This window comes from Ambystoma mexicanum, chromosome 2p (genome assembly GCF_040938575.1).
Source record: "Ambystoma mexicanum isolate Mex_15411 chromosome 2p, UKY_AmexF1_1, whole genome shotgun sequence".
Classification (NCBI taxonomy): domain Eukaryota; kingdom Metazoa; phylum Chordata; class Amphibia; order Caudata; family Ambystomatidae; genus Ambystoma; species Ambystoma mexicanum.
In genome coordinates, this window is record NC_090923.1 from 708,706,948 (window position 1) to 708,731,905 (window position 24,958).

General features: G+C 47.5%; 1 protein-coding gene across 1 annotated transcript in view; it reads left to right on the top strand.

The window, feature by feature from the left end:
* Positions 1-24,958, top strand: part of TIMM50 (translocase of inner mitochondrial membrane 50) — an 824,572-nt gene that overhangs the window by 232,779 nt on the left and 566,835 nt on the right. Inside the window, exon 3 of the mRNA XM_069644285.1 lies at positions 13,052-13,083. Coding sequence (XP_069500386.1) covers positions 13,052-13,083 — 32 coding nt within the window. The remainder of the gene's footprint in view (positions 1-13,051; positions 13,084-24,958) is intronic.

Consider the following 24,958-nt stretch of genomic DNA (forward strand, 5'->3'; position numbering starts at 1 on the left):
CATGGTGACTGCGATTTGTCACTGCGCCCTGCTTCTGGTCACGCCGAAGGATCCATCCCGAAAAGTCCTGCTTTGCCGTCCGTCGGAATATAGTACTAATACAAAGTGCAATGGTGCCATCTAACGGTGTAAATGTAAATAACATGGAGACGGAGAAATGCAAATTTCTCCGCAAATTAAGAACTTTAAAAAATAGTAGCTCTTTGAATCCAGCCCTAATTATTTTAATCAACAAGTAAAGCCAATTTACACTGCAGCAGGGGGAATACGCATTTCTAGACCTGCACTGGACCCCCGCCCCCACCACGCGCTAATCCTCCACTCATTTCCACCCCGCACATCCCCCTTTCCCTAACCTTCCCCTTACTTTGGAGCAATGTTATGTTATTACCATTAAGATCGATCCAAGCAAGATAATGATTGTGCAATATTTGTGGTGCAAGATTTCTCTGAATGACATTGTAAGGACCGATAGTACTGGCCACCTCGGGGCAGTTTCTAGTCCGTTTGGTGCCCAGGGCGAAACGCTAGAATGCCCCCTCCTGCCCCCCTTGTCTGCCAATGTGGGCCAGTTTAACGAGTTACTTCACTATGAAGCTAGTCGTTTTGACCATTGTTGCTGAATAAATATCTAATTTACACAATTTGCATTGCGTTTTATCAAAATAAACCTCCCCCTTGGGTACTATTCAAACAGTCTGTCACAAAAGGAATGATTTGCCGTTTGTAACTGTGGGCCACTTTTTAATTGGTGCCCGAGCCAATTTTATGCCCTAGTGCGACCCTGGTGGCTGCCAAAAGTGAGCCACAGTGGTTGTATTCCCAAGACTGGTACTAATGTTTGGGAGCACCGTGTGCGAAAAGGTTAACATAGAAAAATGACAGGGAGCAGGAAGGGACCTCGCAGGTGCTGCAAATGTCCATCTCAAGCCTCCTGTACAGATGCCCAGTGCACAGACCCATGTAGAGCTGCCCACTGCACATCCCCCCCCCCCCTGTACAGTTGCCCACTGCACATCCCCCCCTGTACAGTTGCCCACTGCACATCCCCCCCCCTGTACAGCTGCCTACTGCACATCCCCCCCCTTGTACAGCTGGCCACTGCACATCCCCCCCCTTGTACAGCTGGCCACTGCACATCCCCCTGTACAGCTGCCCACTGTACCCCCACCCCCTGTACATATGCCACTGCATGGCTCCCCTGTACAGATGCCCACTGCACATCCTCCTGTACAGCTGTCCACTGCACAGCCCCCCTTGCAGATGCCCACTGCACAGCCCCCCTTGCAGATGCCCACTGCACAGCCCCCCTTGCAGATGCCCACTGCACAGCCACCCTTGCAGACACCCACTGCACATCCCCGTGTATAACCCACAGAATTTCCACCCTTGTAGACGCCCACTGCACACACCCCTGTGCGAATGCCCATCTCACAGCACCAGTGGTGGAGTGGCCTTGCGCACACACACGCCACAGTACCACTTGCTCTCACCAACCAATATCTAATTTTGTTGAAAAATCACCACCGCAATCTGGTCTGCCTCTACCTCCTTCTGATCTCACCTTAATGACCCACGTCTTCATATTTCCTTTCTTATACTTCCTCCTCCTCGTGTGTCATTTGGGGAGGGAGGCTAGCTCAGGGGCAACCCGTTTGTCTGTCTCATAAAGGCTTCAACTGTGAGTATACCCATGTTTCTAATGTCAAATTGGGTTCCAGGCCCCATCATTCCAGGCAAGTAGATGTATCACACCTTTGCAACCAGTTCTTGGCAATGTGCCTGTGTATGTCCCCTCTCACCACCCCTGCCCCCTTGTGCCGTTAAATGCCCTCCCGTCCCCCTTCATCTCACTTTTATCTCAGCACTCTTATCATTGTCCTTCACCTCTGATAATAGCTTGTCTGTCCCCCCCGGCCCCCCGTTTCCCCTTTGTCTTCTCCTCCCTCGCCCTCCCCAGCACTACCTTGGTCAGTCGCTGACCCTTAAGATAGTCATTTGTTCTGTTACCTCTCCCTTCCCACCCTCCCCACCCCTCCTCCACCTCCTCTTGTCACTCTTGCACTGCAACAATTGTCATCAGGCATAGTAATGCTACTGCTAGTTTTGTCTCCTTTTTTCCGTCTCCGCCTCTCCCTTATTGTTCCATGCACTTGTACTATCTGCTATGATATGATGGCTTTCTCACATTCTGATTTGTTTCAAGGACCTGTAAGAATGTAACTGTTTTTCTTCGTTGTTCCCTTCCCGCCTTGAAGCGCTTTGAAACACATTGCGTATAGGCGCTATACAAATAAACAATCATTCATTCATTCAATGCGATAAAGATCTCAACTTGTATAAAATGGTTCTGAATGGTTGAGTAGTGCTAATATGGATAGCAAGCCATTGTCCACCAGGGAAAGTGCATTCTCAAAAGCTGTGATAAGGGGATGTTCTGTGCTTTTATTATAGATATCCCATAGCTGATATCTGTTGCGTTCTGATGTGAGTTTTTGTAGTTCTGGCGTGACTGGTTTCTGTTTTTGATTTTCAGACGAGATCCTCTATGGCTGATTTGTCTCTAATTGATTTTGTTAAGTGTGTGGTCTGGGCTCATTGAACATCGCCCATGATTTATGGTTGGTGAAGCCTTTTGGCAATTTTGTTTGGTCCACATATTCCCATTGTCCCTGTTCGCCAAAGTAGGTCATTGTGCTGCAGTTTTGGACTTTGAAGTATTCAATAACTGCATTTGTAAAGCACGTAAACTAAAGCACTTGGTGTCTTCGTATAAAATGAATACCATTTAAACTTTTTTTTTTAAACTTGTATTTATTGGATTTACATAGCAATAAAACATTATAACATCCCCCTTCTCCCTTCCCTCGGCTCGCATGACATCGTGATTTCAAGGGTTTCATTTATGCATTGAAGATTTCTGCTACTTTGATATTATGGGGGCACCATTGTTCCATAAAATCTGAAAGATATTGCAGAATTCCTTCCCATTCCCTTGCAAACTTGTCCCTCGTTCCTTGGATTGTGTGGGTGATTTTCTCCATCGTTACATGGGCCCAAACCTTCTATAACCAGGTAAAAGTCAGTGGGGTGTTTTTATTCTTCCAGTTCTGGGCAATTGTTGTCCATGCCGCTATGAGAAGTCCCATAAAGCTTCTCCACTGTGATTTATTGTATTGCCTTGTTGTGTCATCTCTAATTCCACATAGCCACACCCCCTCTCCCATCAGCTCCACATCTGGGAACATCTTCCCCATCTCTCCCTTAACTTCCTCCCCGAAGGGTTTTATGCCTTTACATTCCCACCAGATATGTTTCCACGTTCCCACCTCTGCGCATCCTCGCCAACTTTGATTTGAAGTAACAGGGAACATAGAGTGCAGTCTTTCTGGGGTATAGTGCCATTGTGTCATTATTTTAATCAACATTTCTCTAGTCTGTGCCGAGCGTGTCATCTTGGGGATCAGTTTCCATAGGTCCTCCCACTGCCTTTTCGTTGGTTCCTCCCCTAACGTTCTGCCCCACTTGATCATGTATGACCATTTAGTTTTTTCCTCCTGTGAGTTTATGAACGTGTAAAGTGTCGATACCCATTTTCTTTGCCCCTGTGTTGGAAATTATGTATTTCTCAAACGGTGTAAGATCCCTCGTTGCTGCTTTGGTGATGTTCGGGGGAATTTAGCCAGTGTTTTAGTTCGTATCTATAGTTATCACCTTTTGAGAGTGTTAAGCTTACAACGCAGGATTCAAGTGACCTGATTTCATTGTCCACGAACATTTCACCTATTTTTGTTATGCCTGCTTCCTCCCAGTTATCGTATGCCCCTTGCTGCATCCCTGGTGGGAATTGCACGTTCCGGCAGATGGGTGTAAAGGGTCCCAGCGTTGTGGTCATTATGCCTTTCCGTGTTTGGCAATCCTACGCCTCCAACGTGGTCTTCATTATTTCGCTTATCCCCATGTTATAATGTCTATGCTGTCTCTGTTTCCAGAGTAGCTCCACCAGTGGGGTTCTCGCGACTGCCCTGTCCTGCTTGGCCCAGATCTGCTGTGGGTTCTCCCCCAGCCATTCCCTCAGAACCTTAAGCTGCGCCGCCAGGTAATATTTCTTAAAGTGGGGAAGCGCCATCTCCCCTTCCCTGGTTGGTGCCGTGAGGATCGCCCTAGCTATTCTCAGAGTTTTCCCTTTCCACATAAAGGAAGAGACCAGTTTTGTTAGTGTTTTACAGAAAGTATGGGGGATGCCTACCGGGAGAGCCTGATAATAGTATAGCACTTTTGGGAGGATGGTCATCTTAACTGAGTGAATCCTGCCCCACCAGGATATCAATAATGGATTCCATCTCCCTACATCTCTACGGATGTTTGCGAGAAGCCGCGGGTAGTTTTCCCCATATAGTTTGCCCAATTTTGAGTTACTATTATTCCCAGGTATTTTATACCCTTTTCTACAATCTTAAGATCCAGTATATTTGCTTCCCTTTCTATCTTTTCTCGATCACCTTACAGGATTAGGATTTCTGATTTTTTTTTTCCTATTTATCTTCAGACCTGAGATGGCCCCAAAGTCTTCTAATTCCCTGACCGCAGCTGATAGCGTGGTTTCGGGGTCCTCTAGGGCTATCAGCATATCATCCGCGTATGCTATCACCTTGTGCTGCTGTCCTGCCATATCTATCCCTCTAATGAGTGTGGACTCCCTTATTTTTATTAGTAGAAGTTCTAAAAAGATAGCGTACAGTAGTGGGGAAAGCGGGCGGCCTTGTTTTGTCCCCCTTGATATTATTACCTTATTGGTTACCTCTCCGTTGATGGCTATTCTACTGGATGGGGAGTTATAGTTCGCTCTGATTCTCGCAATATATTGTTCCCCAAATCCCATGCACGTTAGGACTCTAAATAACATTGACCATTCCACCTGATCAAAAGCCTTCTCAGCATCTAGTGATCGTAGTATCGCTGGGGTGCGGGTTATGCCTATTTTTACCACTAGATGGATGAGCATTCTAAGATTGTCATGGGTTTGTCTACCAGGAATGAAGCCTGATTGGTCCATGCTGATTAATTTTGGAAGGAGCGGGAATAGTCTTGCTGCAAAAAACTTCGTATACATTTTTGCACCCAGATTTATCAGGGAGATTGGTCTATATGATGCGGGGTATGTTGGATCTTTCCCTGTTTTGTGGAAGACTAACACCTTCCCTTCATTCATTGTGGGGGTCACGTTGCCGCCATCTTTAAATGTGTTCAGGAGCATGGTAAGGACCGGGGTCAGTAAGTCTGTATACTTTTTATAGAATGGGGCTGTAAAGTCATCTGGGCCTGGTGCTTTGTTTACTGGGAGTACATTTATTGCTTTTTTAACTTCCTCTTCACTAATTGGTTTCTCCAGGGCCTGTTTATCCTCCTCAGAAATCCGCGGGATCGGCAGGGATTTTAGATAAGAGTCTTGTGCGTCTGCATTTGGACGGTCTGTGGTGTAAAGAGTTTGGTAGTATTCCCTCAATGATTCCCTCATATCTTGTGTGCGCGTTTGTAAGTCACCTTTTGTATTACGCATGGCCTTAATTGTTTTTCTGTTTCGCTCGGAGTTGTCTCGCTAGGAGTCTATCTGCTTTGTTTGCTCTTATGTAATATCTCTGTTTCAGATAGAGTAGGTTCCTTTCTGCACCCTTTGTGCGCAGCATCTCTAATTGGTCCTGTGTATGTTTCAGTGATTTTTTTTTAGCGCCTTAGTGGGGTGTGACAAAATTTTCTCTTGTACATCTGCGATTGACATTTCCAACTCCTTTTCCCACATAAACCTCTGCTTTTCTTTAGTGATTTTCAACGCCATCATCTTCCCCTGTATAACTGCTTTAAACGCATCCCAGGCTGTGCTCATAGAGACTTCCCCGATGTCATTCTTCTATCATTTCCCTTATGGTTTCCCGGTTATTGGGTCCTGGATTAGTTCCAGTAGTAGCCTCCACCTCCAGAGCCCGTTCTTTTTCCCCGGGACAGTCAAGTCTAGCCATAGTTGAGCATGGTCCGAGAGTGCTATTGCTCCCATTTCTAACCCATGTATCTTACCCATGAGACCCACCGATACCCAGAAGTAGTCTATTCTGGACATGGAATTATGTACATGCGAGAAGTATGTATACCCCCTTTGTTCCCCTTTCAGTTCCCTCCACACATCATTCAAGGCCATGTGGTTCATCTGTTGTCTGAGACGCTTTGACGGTGCCCCTTGGCCGTGTATGCTCCCCTTACTTCTGTCTAATTGTGGGTTCCAAGCCATATTAAAATCCCCTCCCATGACCACCTCCCCCCTTCGCAAAGTCTTCTAATTTCCCCAATACATCTCTGAGGAAGCCATCCTGTCCCTGATTGGGTGCATATATTGAGGCAAGGGTGATACGATATCCTTCTATTTCCACATTGGTGAAAACATATCTTCCTTCTTTATCTACGACTGTGTCCACCAGTTTAGTGTCTCTCCCTTCTTTCACCGCTATCAACACACCTGCTTTTTTCTCTGTTGTCGTTGCTTGTGCCAATATTTTAAACCCTTTTATGCGTATTTTCTGCTTGTCTCGCGTTCTGATATGGGTTTCTTGAAGTAACAGAATATCCGCTTTTCCCCTATTGACCTGTTTTTCCAGCTTCACCCGCTTCGTTGGATGATTCATACCCCTAATGTTATATGTTAAAATGCGTATCATCCCCATTCTGTTATGTAGTAATGCATTGACTTTGAGTCCCCTTCTGTGCCTGATTCCCTTAGTTCATGACCCCGACCCACCCCGCCCTTCCCCTTAACCCCCCCCCCAACATTTAACTGTAAACCAAACAAACTTTCCCCCCGAGTAGGGCCAGGGTTCCTACTGACGCTAGGGCGTTACGCCCTTCGCTCCCTGCCCTCCATAGCCTCGGGGGTGTTTTATGGGGAATCCTAAACCTCACTGTTCCATCTGTCCTTACCGAAATCCAAGCCGCTGGGTCCCGACCGGACGCCGTCTGCATGTAATTCGTGCAGTTCCGTTCTCACCTGTCCCCCCCCACCCTATTGGGTCTTTATTTCGACGACTCCGTGCTGTCGCCCATAGTGTTCTAATTTTCTGAGTCTCTCATGGTAATTTTCTCCTGTTCTCCCTTCCTGAGTTTGCCTTCTTTTGCTTGCTTGATTCCCAGCCATTTGGTTTCCTTGTTCGGTCTCTCCTGAGTGTAGATTCCTCCTGTTCCAGCTCCTCCTCCTGGAGTCCCATCATCTGGTCACTCGTCTCTGTTTTCCTTCCCACGTGAATAACCGCCCAAATGGGAAGGTCCATTTGTAGCACATTTGTTTCGCCACCAGCGCTTTGACCAGTGCGGCCATGGCTCTCCTTTTTAGGAGGGTAACTAGAGCTAAGTCTTGATATAATTGTATGTCTTGCCCATTCATTTTAATATGCTCCAGTTCCCTAGCCCTCCTCAGAATCTGTTATTTCCGCGGGTAAGAGGAGAGAGCCTCCAGGACATCACGAGGAGAGAGCCTCCAGGACATCACGTGGTCTTTATCCAGGTGCCCCGGTTCTTTTCGATCCTACCCTGTGGGCTCTGTCTATCCCAATATATTCTGCATCCTGAGCGCCGAGGATATCTCTGAACACCTCCTTCACCTCTAATTTTAGATCTTTATCGAGTACAGATTCCGCCATATTCTTGATACGTATGTTGGAGCGTCTGGAGTGGTTCTCCAAATCTTTGCATTGTATTTCCAGGTTATGGGTGAGTCTTACCAGATGCTCTTGTGTTTCACTGGTCTGTTTCGTGTGTTCCTCGATGCTCTGTATTGTTCTCTCTACTCTATCAGTTCTCTCTTCTAGGTTGGCTATGTCAATTTTCATGTCTTGTACCGCCTGTTTCATTTCGTTCTTCATAGTTGTGAATTGTTCTTGAACTGTGGACATGAACTTTTCCTGCAAGTCCATAAACCAGGTTTGCATGTCTGCTCCTGTTGGGTAGGTGTCTCGCTCTCCCCCGGGGGATCTCCCTTGGCTTTCCATCTCGGTTGCGATGAGCCCTCTGCTGACCACATTTGAAAGATGTCTGCATCTTGTTTTGTGGATTGTGGTATCTGTTGGGTGGCGTTGCCCTTCCCTTTAGCTCTTCACATGGTAGATTACCTTTACTGGGAGGGCAATGGGGCCTTAATACCCTCCTGCTGTCCTGTTGTCGTCTGCCTGACCCACCACCTATTTGATTCCTTGAATTGCTTATGCGAGCAGAGTCCCTGTTGCTTCTGGGCGTGTGTGCTCTGGATTCCGTGTCCTTCCCGTGGTCTTTCTGTGTCTGCCCGCTTGTGGTGGCTGGGGCGCTCCGGGCTTTCCCTCCCTTGTTGTGTGGTACTTGTGGGTCCCCCCCCTCCCCCCTGGCGTGCTCCTCTTGTGTCCCCTCCTCCGCAGTCCCGGGTCCACTGCGCTTACTTTTGCTGCTCTGGGGGGGGGGCTTCTTTAGTGTCTCCGCCGCTTTCTGTAGTCCGGGGTGGCAGGGAGGGCCGCCACGTTTTGCGGTGTGGCGTTCTAGGGGGGGGGAGCCCCCTATCAATATGCTATTGCATGTTGCAAACCATGCAGTGGATGTTCTTGTTTTAATTTTATCTTATTTTTCCCAGTTTCCACCCCCCCCCCGGGGTATTGTCCTGTATTTCGGGTGTGTGGGTGTTCCAGCTGTCCCCCCTCGCCGGGCTCACCTCTTCAGTCTGGTTGTTGGATCCCAGGGCGGCCCCCGTGCCACGTTCGAGCGGTCCGCCCCCGTTTACGCCGTCCTCTCCGGCCTTCCGCGCTGGTTCTACCCGCTGTCACTGCCCAGCGAGCACGGCGCCGGCGCCCCTACCATCAGACGAGCCTCGCGCCTCGCTGCCCGTCTGTCCACTGCGGGAGAGAGGCGGTCCCAAAAGAGACTTGAGAAGATATATAGGGTGCCAGACTTGGCACCCAGGTGCCTGAGATTGCAGCCTTTCCAGACTCTGTGATGTCTGCCGCTGCCAGGAAACGCTCAGCGAACCCATTGACATCTATGGTGCCTCCAGACAAGGAGGGGGAAGAAGCTGGATGTGGTTGGGGAAGCGCATAAGTTACACTGTGGCATCCACTATCAAAGCTGCCAACGCCCTGGCCATCCTGTCCCGGTATGATTGGGAACTTTGCTACAAGCTCGGGCCGATCCTGGACTTCATGCCAGAGGACAAGAAGGCTGATGCCCTGGCCCTGTTACAAGAGGGCGAGGAAGCCTCGGACCATGCCATCATGTTGTTACTGGATATTGCAGACTCTGGCTTCTGCACTGCAACACCAAGGTTGGCTAATGGCTACGGACTTCAGGGTGGAGGTACAGTCCAAGGTGGTAGATATGGAGGAACAATTTCACAGACGAGCTGCTCCAATCGATTATGACCGACCTAGAGACTGCACGGTCCCTGGGGACACTGAGGCTGAGGAGATGATCATCCTTTTGTTTCTCAAGAGGGAAGTCTGGCAGATCCTCAAAGGCATACTCTGCTCCCTATTGCCAGCCCTCCCGCTCTACTACCCAGGAGGCTTACAGAGGGTGCTCGCAAGCCTTCAGCAGTGTAGGGCAGCATAGTCGCCCACAGGCCACGGCACAGACACCAAAACGTGCCTGAACCGGCCATGGATCCAGGCCCCCACTTTCCTACCCAGTGGGCGGCCGGCTAGTGAACTTTGTCGACAAGTGGAAGACCATCACAACAGACAAATGGGTGCTGGACGTCCTTCATCAGGGGCACACATTGAAATTCCAACACGAGTGTCCTCGCATTCCTTCTGTGGCGCGTCAAGAACTACACATGGCACAGCTGCTGCAGGAGGTGCAGGCCATGTAAAGAAAGAGGGCATTGGAGCCTGTCCCTCAGTGCCTCCTGAGCTCTGGTGTGTACTCTAGATACTTTCTGCTATGGAAGAAGTCAGGAGGGTGACGGCCAATCCTAGACTTACGGCGCCTCGACAATTACTTGAAATCCCAGAAGTTCAGGATAGTCAAATTGCAGCATGTGCTCGGCCAGCTGGAGGAAGGGGATTCCCTTGCAACCTTGGACCTGGAGGGCGCCTACTTTTGCATCCCCATTCACGACACACATTAGAACATCCCATGGTTCATGGTCCTGGGATGGCACTAGCAGTTCAAGGCCTTGCCCATTGGCCTAAGGTCAGTGCAGAGAGTGTTCACAAAATGTTTGGCTCGGTGGCAGCATATCTGCACTTCCAGGGGAATCCACATCTATCCTTATCTAGACTGGCTGATCCGCTCCTACGCGCTGGCAAGCCAGCACACCACTGTGACCATTTGCCTTTTGGCAGATCTCGGATTCTTCAACTATCCAAAGTCCTGCATGGAGCCATCTAGGAATGCTTTGTTGCTGGGTGCCTGCCTGAAAACAGTTGGATGCTTGGCGGGGAAAGTGCAGCACCTGCCGTTGACGCAGAACGCTTCAGTACAAGCCATCAAGTCATTGCTAGGCATTATGTCCTCCTGCATTCACCTCGTCCCGCTGTGCAGACCTCAGATGAGACCTCTTCAGGAGTTTCTGGATGCACGGTGGCTGCAGGTCAGGGGCACTTGGACAGAGAAGTTTGTTCTGAATCGGGCATTCTGACAAGCTCTTGTTTTTTGTGGGGGGCACACCAACATCTCAAGAAAGGGAGGGGCTCCTTTGCAAACACCTCCATTGGAAGGAATAGTTACCACAGACACCCCCCTGGAAGCCCACACCGACAGTCCCACGCCGGGGGGCCTCTGGCTCCCGGAAGACAAGGACCTCCACATCAACATCCGGGAACTTCGAGCAGTCTTCTGCGCCCTCAAGTCATTCCTACCTCAGCTGAAGGGGAAGGTGGTGCGCATCTTCAGACAACACCACAATCATGTTCTACATCCGGAAGCAGGGTGGGGACGTGATCTCCTGTGCGGCCCAGACCCCGTGGCACTGGCCCATCCTTCAGGGCATGTTTCTTGTACCCCTTCAGCTGGCAGACATCAAGACCACCATCGCAAACTCGCTCAGCTGGAACTGTGGTCCTGCCACAATGGGAGCTTCAGTAAGGGCAAGTATCTCGCCTCTTCGGGAGGTGTCGTCAGCCCCAGATTGACCTCTTCACAACGGCGGCCAACTCCAATGCCAGAGTTCGCCAGCAGGTTCCCTCAGCGGGGGAGATCAGAGGGATACCTCCTCGTTTCCGTGGGAGGGACTCTCCCTGTACGCCTTCCCTCCAATTCCGCTCCTCCTACGTGTGATCAACACACTCGGACGTTGTCATTGCAGGATACTCATCGGTCCGGCGTGGCCCTTGTAGATCTGGCACACAGACCTGCTCCGTCTGTCGGTGGGTGGCTCTGTCTATTCTGTTACCTCTCGATGAGCCTCATGGCCTGGCTCCTGTAGTCCTTGAGTTTGGACATTACGCTCTCCGACTGGAATGCAAGATGATTCTGACCAATGCCAGGGCATCCTCTACATGGTCATACTACGGTGACAAGTGGAAGCGTTTCACGGTGTGGTGCAGGACTCGGTAGATTACGCTGCTGCGAGTCACAGCTCTGCAGCTCCTTCCGTATCTGCTTTCCATGGCCAAGGCTGGTCTGGCTCATGCCTTGATCAAGGTGCATCTAGCTGCCATATCCCATTACACCAGGACGCCAATGGTTCCTTCATAATTCCATCTCAACAAAAATTTGTTTCTACCCGTTTTCTTCCTGAACCCTTCTACGCCGGCGGAAATAACTTTGCATTCACTGGACGTTGCTCGTGCCTTGAAGTTTTATGTGACGCGCACAAGGACTTTCAGAAGATATCTCTACTCTTTGTGAATTTTTGTACCTGTGAATCACGGGAAGGCCCTGTCCAAGGCTTCCATATCAAGTTGGCTCTCAGGCTGAATCATGCATTGTCATCGTCCTCCGGTAACAGACCTCTTACAGGCCGGCCAAGAGCTCATTCCACCAGAGCCATCCCAGCAACAACAGTGTTTCTCACTGGTGTTGCCCTGATTGACATCTGCAGGGCTGCTACGTGGAGGTCCACCCACACCTTCATGAGATTCTACTGCGTTGACCAGGATTCCAGGTAAGGAGTCCCGGGTCGGCCAAGCGGTGCTAAGCAACCGCTTTGTTTGAGGCAAGTCTGTTCCAGAGGTAAGTGTATTGCTTCTGTTGAGCCTTGCCACCTCCTGTGGTTGTATATGTACTGCTGTGTAATCCTATTCACGAACATGTGAATCCATGCCAGACCCCATGCTGGAGAAGGAACGAATAACTTACCTGTAACTCCTGTTCTCCAGCATGGGTCTGGCATAGATTCACATGCAAACCCTCCCTCTCCTCTGTGGCGTTTCTTCGTTCATACTGCCACTTTACGTGCTCTACCAAATCTGAAGTGGAATTTAGGGAGACGACTGTCATTGGATGGGGGCATTAGGACCCAAAGGACCGTGATTGGTTAGAGTAAAATACAGATTTCAGGCTAAAGCGTAACTGTTTTTCTTTTACTGAGAATTCCCAGCCTGAAAGGGAAAATTGGAGTTTCGGGCAAATAACTTGTTCCTTCTTACTGTTTAATGGTTATAATGTTCGAATCGTTGATTGTTTCCCTTTTTAAAACTGCGTTCTTCAAAGGTGTTCAGCAGATCACGTGCTTTAACATACTGAGCAACGTGCTACATATCAGCCTTTGTTGTTCCACTTCTCTTCAGAGCTGCTGAAAATTGTTTCAGATCTATCTTGTGGTGGACTAGTGCTGTTGATTTAGGCTGCATTTTTGTAAGAGACCCTGCCTTCTGTGTTGCAATGTGGTTAGTATACCGAGCCAGCTCTCAAAAGGAGGATGTCCCTTTTTATGGATAAAAACACAAGCTGGACATTTAGGCTCATCCCAAGGAAAGGTTGTCAAACGGTTTTCTCTTTTCTAATTAATATTTTTTTTGTATTCTCCCTGTGTGAGGGTTATTGTATGTGAAATGTCTATTGATGTAGTATAGCCGCCAACTGACTTATTTTGTCTTTGTTTCTGCAGGTAGTAATTCTGTGGATGAAGAAGGAAATAAGGTAAGTTTTTAATGTATTTCCGGCTCAGGACCACTTTTCATTTGAATTGGTATCCCACTGAAAAATAAAGCTCTGAACCGTGCATCTAACCTTGAACAATTGTAACTCATTTCTGGTCAGTATGAGTCGATGAAGATTCTAGCTTCTCTCACAATGTGTTCAGCATGCAAAGGAATGTGTTTCCATGGCTATCTACAATGGGTTTATGGAGCATCAAGGCTAATTACAGAAACTGTCACGTGGGAAGGAGAGCGGCGATCAATGAGTGTTCCTAGCCATGACGGCTCTACCAAACAGGAGAAAAAAAATGTCCTCTATCTTAACTATTTTGGGAAGCCTACTATTTTTAGACAATGAATTCCTTCTGCTTGCAGTAACTCAACTTTAACAGTTGGCCAGTGCCTCCTGGTGCTCGCAGTTTACAGTTACACAGGGGTGAGAAAGCTTCCTTCCCACAGAACAAACTATGGGGTTCATGTACAGGGGTGAGGGAGGGAGCTGTGACCCTCTGAGTTTACCGAAGCCTACTGCTTGGTGACCAAGTAATTTGCTTGTAGTAAAATGCGTTTCTGTTGTGCACCTTTCTCGAATTATATTCCTTTTTGTATTGGCTCAAAGCTCAGTTTGTATCTGTTAATATTTAAACGGCCACTAGAGGTGTGATTTCATGTCCGCTGTTCTATTTTCCTCGCTCTCTCTCTAGTCTCTCGTGTGCTGCACAGGCTGCAATCTAGTGGTTGGTCTTCGAGGCCTTGGAACATGTTTTCACTTTGGTGTCTATTTTTCATTCTCTGTCTTCCTTCACATGACCAACTGATGGCAGTAAATAATCTGAAGGCTTTGATGCATGGAGCTTCATGGGTGCCTGTACATGCATGGTAAGGGGTAGTGTGACAGGAGCACCCCTGTCAACTTCATTTTACTTTTGAGGTAAATCACTTGTATTTCGGACCAATCACAGATTGACATCCTTTTCAAAGCATGTCTCTAAACAGATAAAAGCCACAGAAATACTATCACTGCGTTATTAACATCTGCCATATATCAGAAATGCAGGGTACAGGTTTGCTGAGATCTTGTTAGCTTCTCTGCATAGTCTAGAATGGCTAGCATGGCTCTCGAGCCAGTGTAAAAAGATGCAGTAGGAAACCTCTAGAAAACATTTAATGCATGATTGATCATATGTACGGAACAGTTATAGTTTTCATATCATATGGAAGTTAGATATGCTCATCCTGTAGCAGAGAGGGGAAAAAAGGTAGCAGGAGAGAGTAAAATGTGACTGTAAACAGAAGCTACGAGATGTAGTGAATGTCACTGAATCCATTGCCCAAAGACAGGTAATGTCTAAATGCGCTAGCAGGAAGATCTAAGCGCTAAATACAAATAAATGTGAATAGGTAAAAAGGAGAAGCAATACATAGAGAAAGAAATGAAAGAAAATGTAAAGTAACATGACAGGAGGCGGAGCAGAATCAACCGCCCGCAATATAAAGAGGGGTAATGGCATTATTTTCTGGTGCATGTCACTGTTAGAAAAAAGGCTAGTTCTTTCAGCTTTCAGGCACCAAGTGGCTATTCTGACATGTGGATTGGCTATAGAAAAGCACCATCATATTTTTCAATCTATGTTTTAAACTTCTTGTGCTGCCTGTTTTTTAAAACATCCATTCAGCGGTCACTGTTCCTAGTTCTCGTTCACGAGATTTCATTTTAATAGCCCCTAGACTGTGAGTAACTGCTGGTCAGGGTAAACTCATGTCGCCCAAGAGCTACTTACAATTCCTGCTTCAGGAATTGATATGATATGGCATTTATAACGCACCTGTACACAAGTATTTCTTTGCGCAAATTAAATTTTTCAAATTCAATTTTCAAAGAACTTTTATACAGTATATAGATATTTATAGGGCAACTGTTGCCTCAAAGTTTAGTTGAAGCCTTGATCCACCGACTTTCTCAAAATAATTTTGATGAATCAGCATGACATTTTCTAGTAAATTTCTTTGGCCCAGAAGTAAGCTGGAAAGGTTTGTGCAAATATGCCTGAAGGTCAAACATCAAAAACATATTTTTCTTACTTTTTGCATTGGCTGTCCCCATTTGGAAACGGCATGGAGTGATATCTATAATGGAATCCAAAGATCTGACACAGCCATGTTTTTTTTTGTTGTTTTTTTTAAAGGCTATTTTATTTTAAAATGTATATCTTTTGCAAAGTTCAGGAAAAGAAACCAAATAAGTAATTTTCCAGGCCACCTATGAAACACTAAACCTTGAAAAATCATTCACATTGACCTTTTCTACATTCTCTATTGTCAGACATACCCTTGGCCCCATTCTCAAATCTTTATTATTTGCCAAAGGTTTGTAAAAACCTTGCAAAGTAAAATGGGGGATTTTCACTGAAATAATAGAAATAGAACACTTGGAGGGGGCATTACTGGTCTGGTATTGCCGCGTGGAGATGGCTACAAGCCCAAGCGAAGCTTTGACATAACCCAGGGGCATTACCGGCCTGGTAATGCCCTCCCCTGCCCCCCCCCCCCCGCCGGCTTCTATTTCTATTAGTGTCCTGGCACGTCGTATGTCAAATTTGCAAAGACATCCCCCAAAGAACAATAGACCTTCTGTTCCAATTGGGATTCTCCATCCACGAGCAAAAAATAGTCCCGTACCCAGTCAAACAAAACAATTCCTTGGAGCAATCATAAGATTCAGAACATGCTGTTGCAAATACCTTACTATCTAGCCGGTCGCCAAATAACCGTACCAAAGGCGCCTGCTCGAATTGATGGCCTCATGCATTTACCTACTTCCACACGCGCGGCTGCACATGCGCCCAATGCAGGAGTGGTTAGCAAAACAATGGTCTTAGGCAAGCGGTCAGTGGGACGATCTAGTGGTTGTTTCGCTAACCCTAGTACAGGCTCTTTGCTGGTGGTCCAAGGACAACTTGTTTAAAAGGAATATCTTTTTGCAATCCACCAGTTCAAGCGATACTAACTAGACACCTCACTCTGCAGATGGGGAGCCCAATACCTTCACCACACTGCTCACGGCCAGTGGACACACACCACAGCCCAAAACCACATCAACCTTCTAGAACTTCTGGCAGTTCACAATGCTCTGCAAGCTTTTCAACAGCAGCTAGTAGGTCTGGCAGTGCAAGTCCTCACAGACCAGCAACACTGCCATGTTTTACCTAAACGAGCAGGGCGGCACACTCTCCAAGTCTGTCCAGCCTATCCCAAAAAATGTGGATGTGGGCACTCACAAGGAACATGTTCCTTGTCTCTAAACACATTCCAGGGGAACTCTATGCCGTGGCAGATGCTCTAAGCAGATACCCTCTACTAGAAGAACATGAGTGCAACTCAACAGAGATGTTCTAGATGGTATCTTCTCCTAATGGGGTCATCCCCCATTAGATTTGTTTGCCACAAGCCAAAAATGCATAATGCCCAGACTTCGCGTCCAGGTTTCCCCAACCAGAGTCCAAGGGGAACACCCTTTGGATGAGCTGGTCAGGGAAATATTCTTATGTGTTTGCACCCCCCCGTCCCTCCAACACCACTCCTGAGCGGGATAGTGCACAGGATGCAAAAGGAACAAGCTACTCTAATCCTGGTTTCTCCTATGTGGGCGAGACAACCCTGGTTTCCACATCTGCTCAAAATGGCGATGTGCAACCCGGTCAAGCTCCTGTGGCCCTTCAACATGCTATCACAACACAAGGAGGCATCTTTCCATCCTCTGCCTCTATGAATTTGGCAGCCTGGCTCCAGAAGATATAGAGTTCGGTCATTTAAATTTTCCACAACGGTGTATGAATATCCTAAAAGAGGCACAGAAGCCCAACACCAGACACTGTTACTTCAACAAGTGGAAAAGGGTTGTGATATGGTGCAGGTCACAATCCATAAGTCCAATTGAATGTTCTCCAGCCAACATTCTGCATTACTTGCTTTACCTACTAGACTCCGGCCCAGTATTTAACTCCATCAAGACACACTGGGCGGCTCTGTCCGCTTACATCACTTTACAGAGCAAGGTGTCCTGGTAGAAAGTTCCTGTCATTAAGGCCTTCATGGAAGGGGTTAAGAGGCTATACCCTCCCATTTTTGTAACCCTCCCACAGGTTCGGATCTTAATGTTGTGCTCTCCAAACTCGTGGGTCCTCCCTTTGAACTTATGCACAAGGCCAGCCTAAAACACTTGACCTACAAAACTGCATTCCTGCTAGCCATCATCTCCATAAGACGAGTCAGAGAGCTACAGGCATTGTCCTTACAGGACCCTTTCTTTGTAATCCACTAGGACAAAGTTGTCCTTAGAACACATCCTAGGTTTTTGCCTAAATTAATTTCAAAGTTCCATATTAATTAATCTATCGAACTTTCTACCTTCTTTCAGAATCCATCCAACTCAGCTGAAAGAAGCCTCCATACACTCACTAGATGTACGGAGGGCAGTCTTGTACTACCTGAACAAAACGAAACCCCTAAGGAAAAAAAGGCCAGCTCTTTGTTTCGATAGCACCAGGTAGAGAAGGCGATCATAACTCTAAGAACACCATCTCCAGATGGATAGCCAAATGCATACAACTCTGCTATTCCCTATCCAAAATACCTTTACCTTTTACTCCCAGGGTTCATTCTACCAGAGGTATAGGAGCTACCTTAGCCTTCATTGCAAATGTCCCCCTAGATGCCATTTGCAAAGCAGCTAAATGGAGTTCCATTCATATCTTCACACAGCATTATTGCATTGATAGCCACTCTAAAGCAGATTCACAGGTGGGACAAGCAGTGCTAAAACATCCATTTGGCGCTGTACCTTCTCACATCCCACCTCCTTCTCCAGAGCTCCAGATACTGCTTGATAATCTATGCAGAGCATGTGATCTAAGCAGATCCACAATCCTCAGTAGGGATACATTACTCATCGTAATCATACCCCCAACCCTTACTCAGAAGGGATACATTACTCACTGTAATCATACCCCAACCCTTCCTCCCCACCTGGAGTAGAAGGCGCATATGTTTTTCTGCTTCATCACATATGCACTCGTGCTACACTTCATGCAACCTCATCTCAGAAACAATATGCGGGACCACGACGCATGAAGGACCATGGGTACAGTAGACGTCACACAATGTTTAGTATTCCTAATGTACCCAGTCGATGTCCTTTTTTGAGTTTGGAAAACAAATCTTGTAATACTCTGCGACTGCCACTAGATGTTGGACTGTGCAGAGCATGTGAATCTAAGTAGATGCAAGCATCAGAAATATGATTACGGTGAATAATGTATCATATATATATATATTTCTGAGGCTTGTGGATCTGCTTAGATCACATGCTTTGCATAGGCTGACAGCTAGTGGTAGCCGCAGAGTCTTGCATTTTTTGCTTTCGAAACTCAGAAAGGGACTTCGACAGGGTGTGCTAGTAATACTATCCCTGGTGTGACGTTTCCTGTACCCAGGGTCCTTCAAACGACAAAGTCACTCAGATTGCTTTTTTCCGTCATCATAGTCTGACGCAAGTTGCGGAGTTCCTCCTTCTGGCTAATGCCTTTACTCATACAAAGTTTGAATTTAGACTTTCCTTCTATCCTTTTTGACGGCGGTACACTGCAAGATCTCCCGCGACGACTTTCGAGGACAAGAACATTTGACGAAGAGAACTACTCATCCGCCTCGACAAACCTTCACTGCGGCCTACCTAGTCCACAACGGACCTCGGCCCTGCACAGTAGGGAGAGTAGGGGGAGGTCATAATTCATCTCTCTGAGAGAATGCCTTTTTCCATATTCTTTGTTTTACACCACCGAGCTGCCATCTTTCCATACTGTGGAAAACGCACCATTTAAATGTTGGCCTTCCTGTAACAGGAAGTGTGCTTGGAAGGACTCACACAGGGTGTTTAATCTCTGCCTTCCCAGGGACCATTACGAAAAAAAGTGTAAGTCCTGCAAACTGTTTTCTGCCCCAGACACCAAAGGACCAGGAAGCAAAATGCTGAGCCCATCACGCCATGCAGGCCGAGGCCACCATGGATGTTGAGGGAGCCTCCAGCGATGGCAGCATCCATGTCCTAAGTGACGCTGAGGGCCATCGGGACCTGGCGGTTTCCAGCGTGCAAACCCCTGACTCCCAACCGGAGGGCTCGTGGTTCTGTTACGGAGAAGACACCGGCCAGCTCAAGCACCCACACTGCACGCCACACTAAACATAACCACCATGGCCGACAGTTGACAGCGTCATCTACCGAGAAGCCACACGTGGTGTCGAAGGGAAGGTCCGAAAAGTCCTTGTTCTCTGGGCAATCGCATTCGCCACATGACAGACCCCCAAAACAGATGCCAAAGCCTTTTCCCGACACCGCAAGCAAATCGGACAAGTCCTCGGGTACCCGCAACCATGTGTCGAAAGACGCGTCGACTGTCCTGTCTAACAATTCCAAATGAAAGAACTCATTCAAAAACATGTCCCAGACACACTCCTCAAATCAAGATGTCGAAGCACTTAAAATCTTCAACGCCCTTATCCTCAAAAAACAGTTTCGAAGGATAAAGAACCCTCTGCCCCTAGTAACACCCTCTCAGGGGAAATGCACCACAAACAACCCTCTACATCAGAGGCTTTTCCCTATCGCTCTTCCCCCAGTTTTACCAAGCTCCACTCAATGGACCCCATAACAATTTGATGGAGCAATGAGGAGAATGTCTAGCTTTAACTTTTTTGGTCAACACCCTGATCAACTGTCCGGCCTCAAAGTGCCCTCTCAAGGTGAAGAAGCTAAGCAGCACCCCAATGCCAAAAGACCCCGCCTACATACTACCCAGCCTAGTACCTCTCAAAACGTACCTGACAACCTATTCTATTTTAACACTTCAGGTTCGCAGGACCCTGGCTCAATAGCAGACCAAGGTGACATAGATGATACCAACCAATATTATGATGTACACATCAGACAATCCCCAGATCATCTTGACCAACCTGTGGCTGATTCTCCTGTGGATAATTGCCTGCAGTATAATCTTCTTTTAAAAGCTGCAGAACATTTCAAAATCAATACCTGGGAGGCACAAGTCAACAAGGACTTTGCAGAGGACATCCTCTGGATAAGAGATCTGTACCACTGCTCCAGTCTAGCCAAAGGTACATTCCGCCTTCTTTACTTACCCCCAACCTGACAAGAGAGGTCAAACCTTGTATTGAGAACATTTTCAGACCAGCCGCGTCAGACCAATTGTACATCAGGGGGCAACTAGAGCCAGACTCTCTCGTTGTGACCACCACAAGAAAGAGAGCAGGCACACCTTTAGTCTATGCCGAAGACCCTCCTGACAAGGAGACCAAAAGATTTTTCACACTAGGCAGAATGGTAGCTCCCTCGGCTGTTTGCCTAGTAAGGATAGCCAAACACCATGCTCCTGGAGAGTTCCAATTGTCACAAGTGGGACGAAATCTCACAAGTAGACGCTGCCAGATGGCCACTGGGAGTTTGCAGACTCTCTGAAGGCCCAACACCTTCCACAGGACAAACAGAGGACTCGCTCAAACAGCAAGTTCAAACTGCAGTGTATTAAAAAGAAAACCAACAGGGATCAGCACAGGGACGGACGTAATCCATGGACAATTCAACTTATCCTGGCTCGCATGCCAGTTTTGTACCCTAATGATGTCATAGTGCCGCTAAAATCTGGACCCTTCTCCAGAAAACCTTTCAGACCACTGGATTGGGTACTGAGTAATAGACCACCCATAGTGGACACTATACATGTTCGACTACTGGCCCTCACATGTCAGATGGCTGGCCTGGTCTATCCCCAAGTCACTATCTAGAACAGTGTTGCAGTGTGAGGGTCTTACCATTGGTTCTTGTCCATTGCTACCCATCCCTAGGATACTAAACTGTGATTGGATAAAGCTGGAGTCCCCAGGCCTGGGATCCGCAAAGGTTCTCAGCTCTTGGTGTACCTTTCACGGTAATAAGAATGAAGATGCGTCTGCATTGTAACTGGTGTGTACCTCCTTAGTCTGTGAGAGTGCTCGTTCGCTCCGTGCAACCCTTGTTTCACATTGTAACATCTTTGTTGTGGCCCTCTGTTTGCTGACGTGCAATCGGCTCCCTTTCCCAGCGCTGGTTGCTGTCCATTTTCTGCGTTGGCCAGGTCACATGTTCGGAGACCATGATTTGGAGCTATGCAGCTCTAAATTATGAGGAATTATTCGTATTTATTGGAGCTGGTGCTACTGTCGTTCAGGAAATGGAATGTCATCCGTATCTTGTGGCCTTGGCAGCGGGTCCTGTGTCACACGTTTTGCTCTCTGTTCTGCCTGAATTCAGCTTGGCTCTTGCCGAGAGGCTTGTGGCTAACTGCAATTTTCCTAAACCATAATGCGTTTCGCACAGTGTTCACACTTGGTTCTGTCGTGTCCCATAGGTGCTCCTGCAGTTCCATAAGTTTATTTGCATATAAGCATCTGCGAGCTTTGCTCAGGATCTCTTGCTTCTTGCGGTTTCTGCCTTGCTGCGTTTAGGGAATGGCAAAATAATGAAAGCAATGACAGCATGTATATGTATCTGTCCTCTAACTATAGAACTGTACGCTCGTGTTCTTCGGATGGCACGTGCGATTTGTGTCTAATGATGGTATCTCTAACGACATCAGCAACATGGCTTCTTCACGCTTTAATCTATACTGTCAATTGAGGTGTCTTTAGTTGCAGCCCCGGGCTCCTCGCCCACTCTGGGGTAGTTTTGTACCACACCTGGCCTGTAGGGCAGGCTGAGAGGGTACCACTCGACATACTTGTCAATCATTAAACCGCTAGGAATCTGGAAATGCAATGGGCGATTGCGGTGTCTTCTGGCCTTTTTCTGTGTCATGAATTATAGGAGGGAGGAGGAGGGGGAAAACTTTCCTCATTCCTCTTCACACAGCTTTTAAAAACAGTAGCTGAAGCTAAACCGGTGGCAAGCTGCATCGGAAAGAAAATCTGGATTCAGCAGATGCAGGCCGGATAGTAGCTGAAGGGTACCCTCATTAAGCACCATGCATGGCTACGTCAGTCGGTTTCCAAGCCACCCTTTTAAATATGGCAGTGTTAGTCCTTATTTCGAAAAGCGGTCGATGAGGCACTGAAAAGTGCTGAAGAGGAGCACAACACCCTCAAATCCCTTGAACAGCTCACAAACAAACCCTTTGTGCATAGAGGCACATTTAATATATGCGGTTTTCGAGGACAAAACTCCCAGCAGTCTTCCAACTACAACCAGGGCGGGCAGGCTTCATCTTGGGGTTCTTCGCAGGGGCAATCCTTCCAACAAAACTTTCAAAGGGGGCACAAAATGTCGAAGTAGAGGCAGATCCTCCTCCACCAGAGGCTCAACCCCACCAAAGCAATGACCACCCACTCCAGGTCCCCTCGCATGCTTCCCCAGTTGGTCGCATTTCTCACTTTACCCACGCATGGGAGGGGGATCACGTCAGACAAGTGGGTACTTTTCACTGTGGCGGGAGGCTATTGCATAGAACTCGTACAAACACCACCCAACCGCCCGCCAAGATAAAGACCGACGCAGGAAGAACAGGGCATTCTGCTGGAAGAAGTCCAAGCACTGCTACTAAAGGATGACATGGAAATCGTCCTGCGTAACCAGGTAAACAATGGTATCTTTTCAGTGTACTTCCTTGTGCCAATGAAAGACCTTACAAAGCGCCCTATCCTAGACCTGCGCCCTGCGAACACATATGTCAAGCCACAAAAATGTTGCATGGCTACGCTACAAGAAGTAATCCCACTGCTAAAACAGGGCGACTACATGGCAACTTTGGACAGGAAAGATGCATACTTTCATATTTCAATGTTCCCAGCGCACAGAAAATTCCTGCGCTTCAAGAGAGCAAATCAACACTACCAATTCAAGGTGCTACCCTTTGGCATAACCTCAGCTCCAAGGGTATTCACCGGGGTATTAGCGGTAGTGGCGGCGCACTTATGCAGACACTCAACCCCAGTGTACCCTTTTCTAGGCGACTGGCTGGAAACTGGGGATTCCCCTCAAATTTGCAGGCAAAATACCCAAAGAACAATCAACCTTCTGTTCCAATTGGAGTTCTCATTTAACGAGAACAAATCAAGTCTTGTTCCAAGCAAAACCAAAAAGTTCCTAGCAGCTGTCCTAAAAACAGAAGAGGGACTAGTCTTCTCCTCAAACGAAAGAGTCATAAACATACTGCTGCAAATACCTCAGTATCTGGCCGGTCGCCAAATAACCGTACGCAAAGCAATGCGCCTGCTCGGGATGATGGCTTTGTGCATTTACTTGGTTCCGCACGCACAGTCGCGGATTCGCCCAATGCAAGAGTGGCTAGCAAAACAATGGTATCAGGCAAGTGGTCAGTGGGACGTTCTAGGGGTGGTTTTGCTAACCTTGGTACAAATGCTGTGCTGGTGGTCAAAGGAAAAATCTGTTGAAAGGAAAACCCTTTCACAATCCTCCAGTATAAGCAATAGTTACAACAGGCGCCTCACTCTCAGGATAGGGCGCCCATTACCTTCTCCACACAGCGCATGACCTGTGGACACAGATCACAGCCCAAATTCACATCAACCTTTTGGACCTATTAGCTGTACTCCAGGCCCTACAAGCCTTTCAGGCGCATTTAACAGGTCAAACAGTGCAAGTCCTCACAGACGTCACCACTGCCATGTTTTACATAAACAAGCAAGGAGGCACACACTCTGCAAGTCTGTCCAGGCTAGCCCAAACAAATTGAAATTGGGCACTCAAGTGGAACATGTTCCTAGTGTCTCAACATGTTCCAGGGGAACTCAGTTCTCCAGCAGACTCTCTAAGCAGAGGTCCCCTACCCGAAGAACACAAGTGGCAACTCAGCGAGGAATTTTAAAGATCTTTTCCCTCTGGGGTTATCCTCTTTTAGACTTGTTCGCCGCAAGCCAAAACGCACAATATCCAGACTTCGCATCCAGGTTTCCCCAACCCAGATCCAAAGGGAACGCCCTGTGGATGAGCGGGTCAGGGAAATTTGCTTACACTTTTCTACCAACACCGCTCCTGAGCAGGATAGTGCACAAAATGCACCAGGAACAAGCAACTCTAATCCTGGTTGCTCAAACTGGTGATGTGCAACCCAATCAAGCTCCTGTGCCCCTTCACCATGCTCACCCAGCACGAGGGGACTACGTTACAACGACATCCCTTGGCAGCTTGGCTCCTGAAGTCAGAGTTTGGACATTTAAAACTACCTCAACGGTGTATGGAAATCCTCAGAGGCACGCAAACCTAACAGCAGAGACTGCTACTTCAACAAATGGAAAAGATTTTGAATATGTTGCCAGTCAAAAATTGTAAACTATATTGATTGTACTCCATCACACATTCTTCACGACATGCTCCACTTACTAGAATCTGGCCTAGTATTCAATTCCATCAAGGTTCACCTAGTGGCTCTAGCCGCATGCACCGCTTCAAAAAACAATTGTTTCCTGGTGCAAAGTCCCTGTGGTTAAGGCTTTCATGGAGGGAGTAAAGTGACTTTACCCTCCCATTTCCAACCCGCCTCTAGGGTGGGATCTCAATGTGGTACACTCAAAGCTCATGTGTCTTCCCTTCGAGCCTATGCACAAATCCAGCCTTAAACACCTCAAATACAAAAAGGATTTTCTGGTAGCCATCACCTCCATAAGGCGGGTTTGTGAGCTACAAGCCTTGTCATTGCAAAATCCTTTCCTTATCCACAAAGACATGTTGGTACTAAGAACACACCCTAGGTTTTCACTTAAGTTCATACACAAGTTCCATGTTAACCAATCCATTGAACTACCTGCTTTCT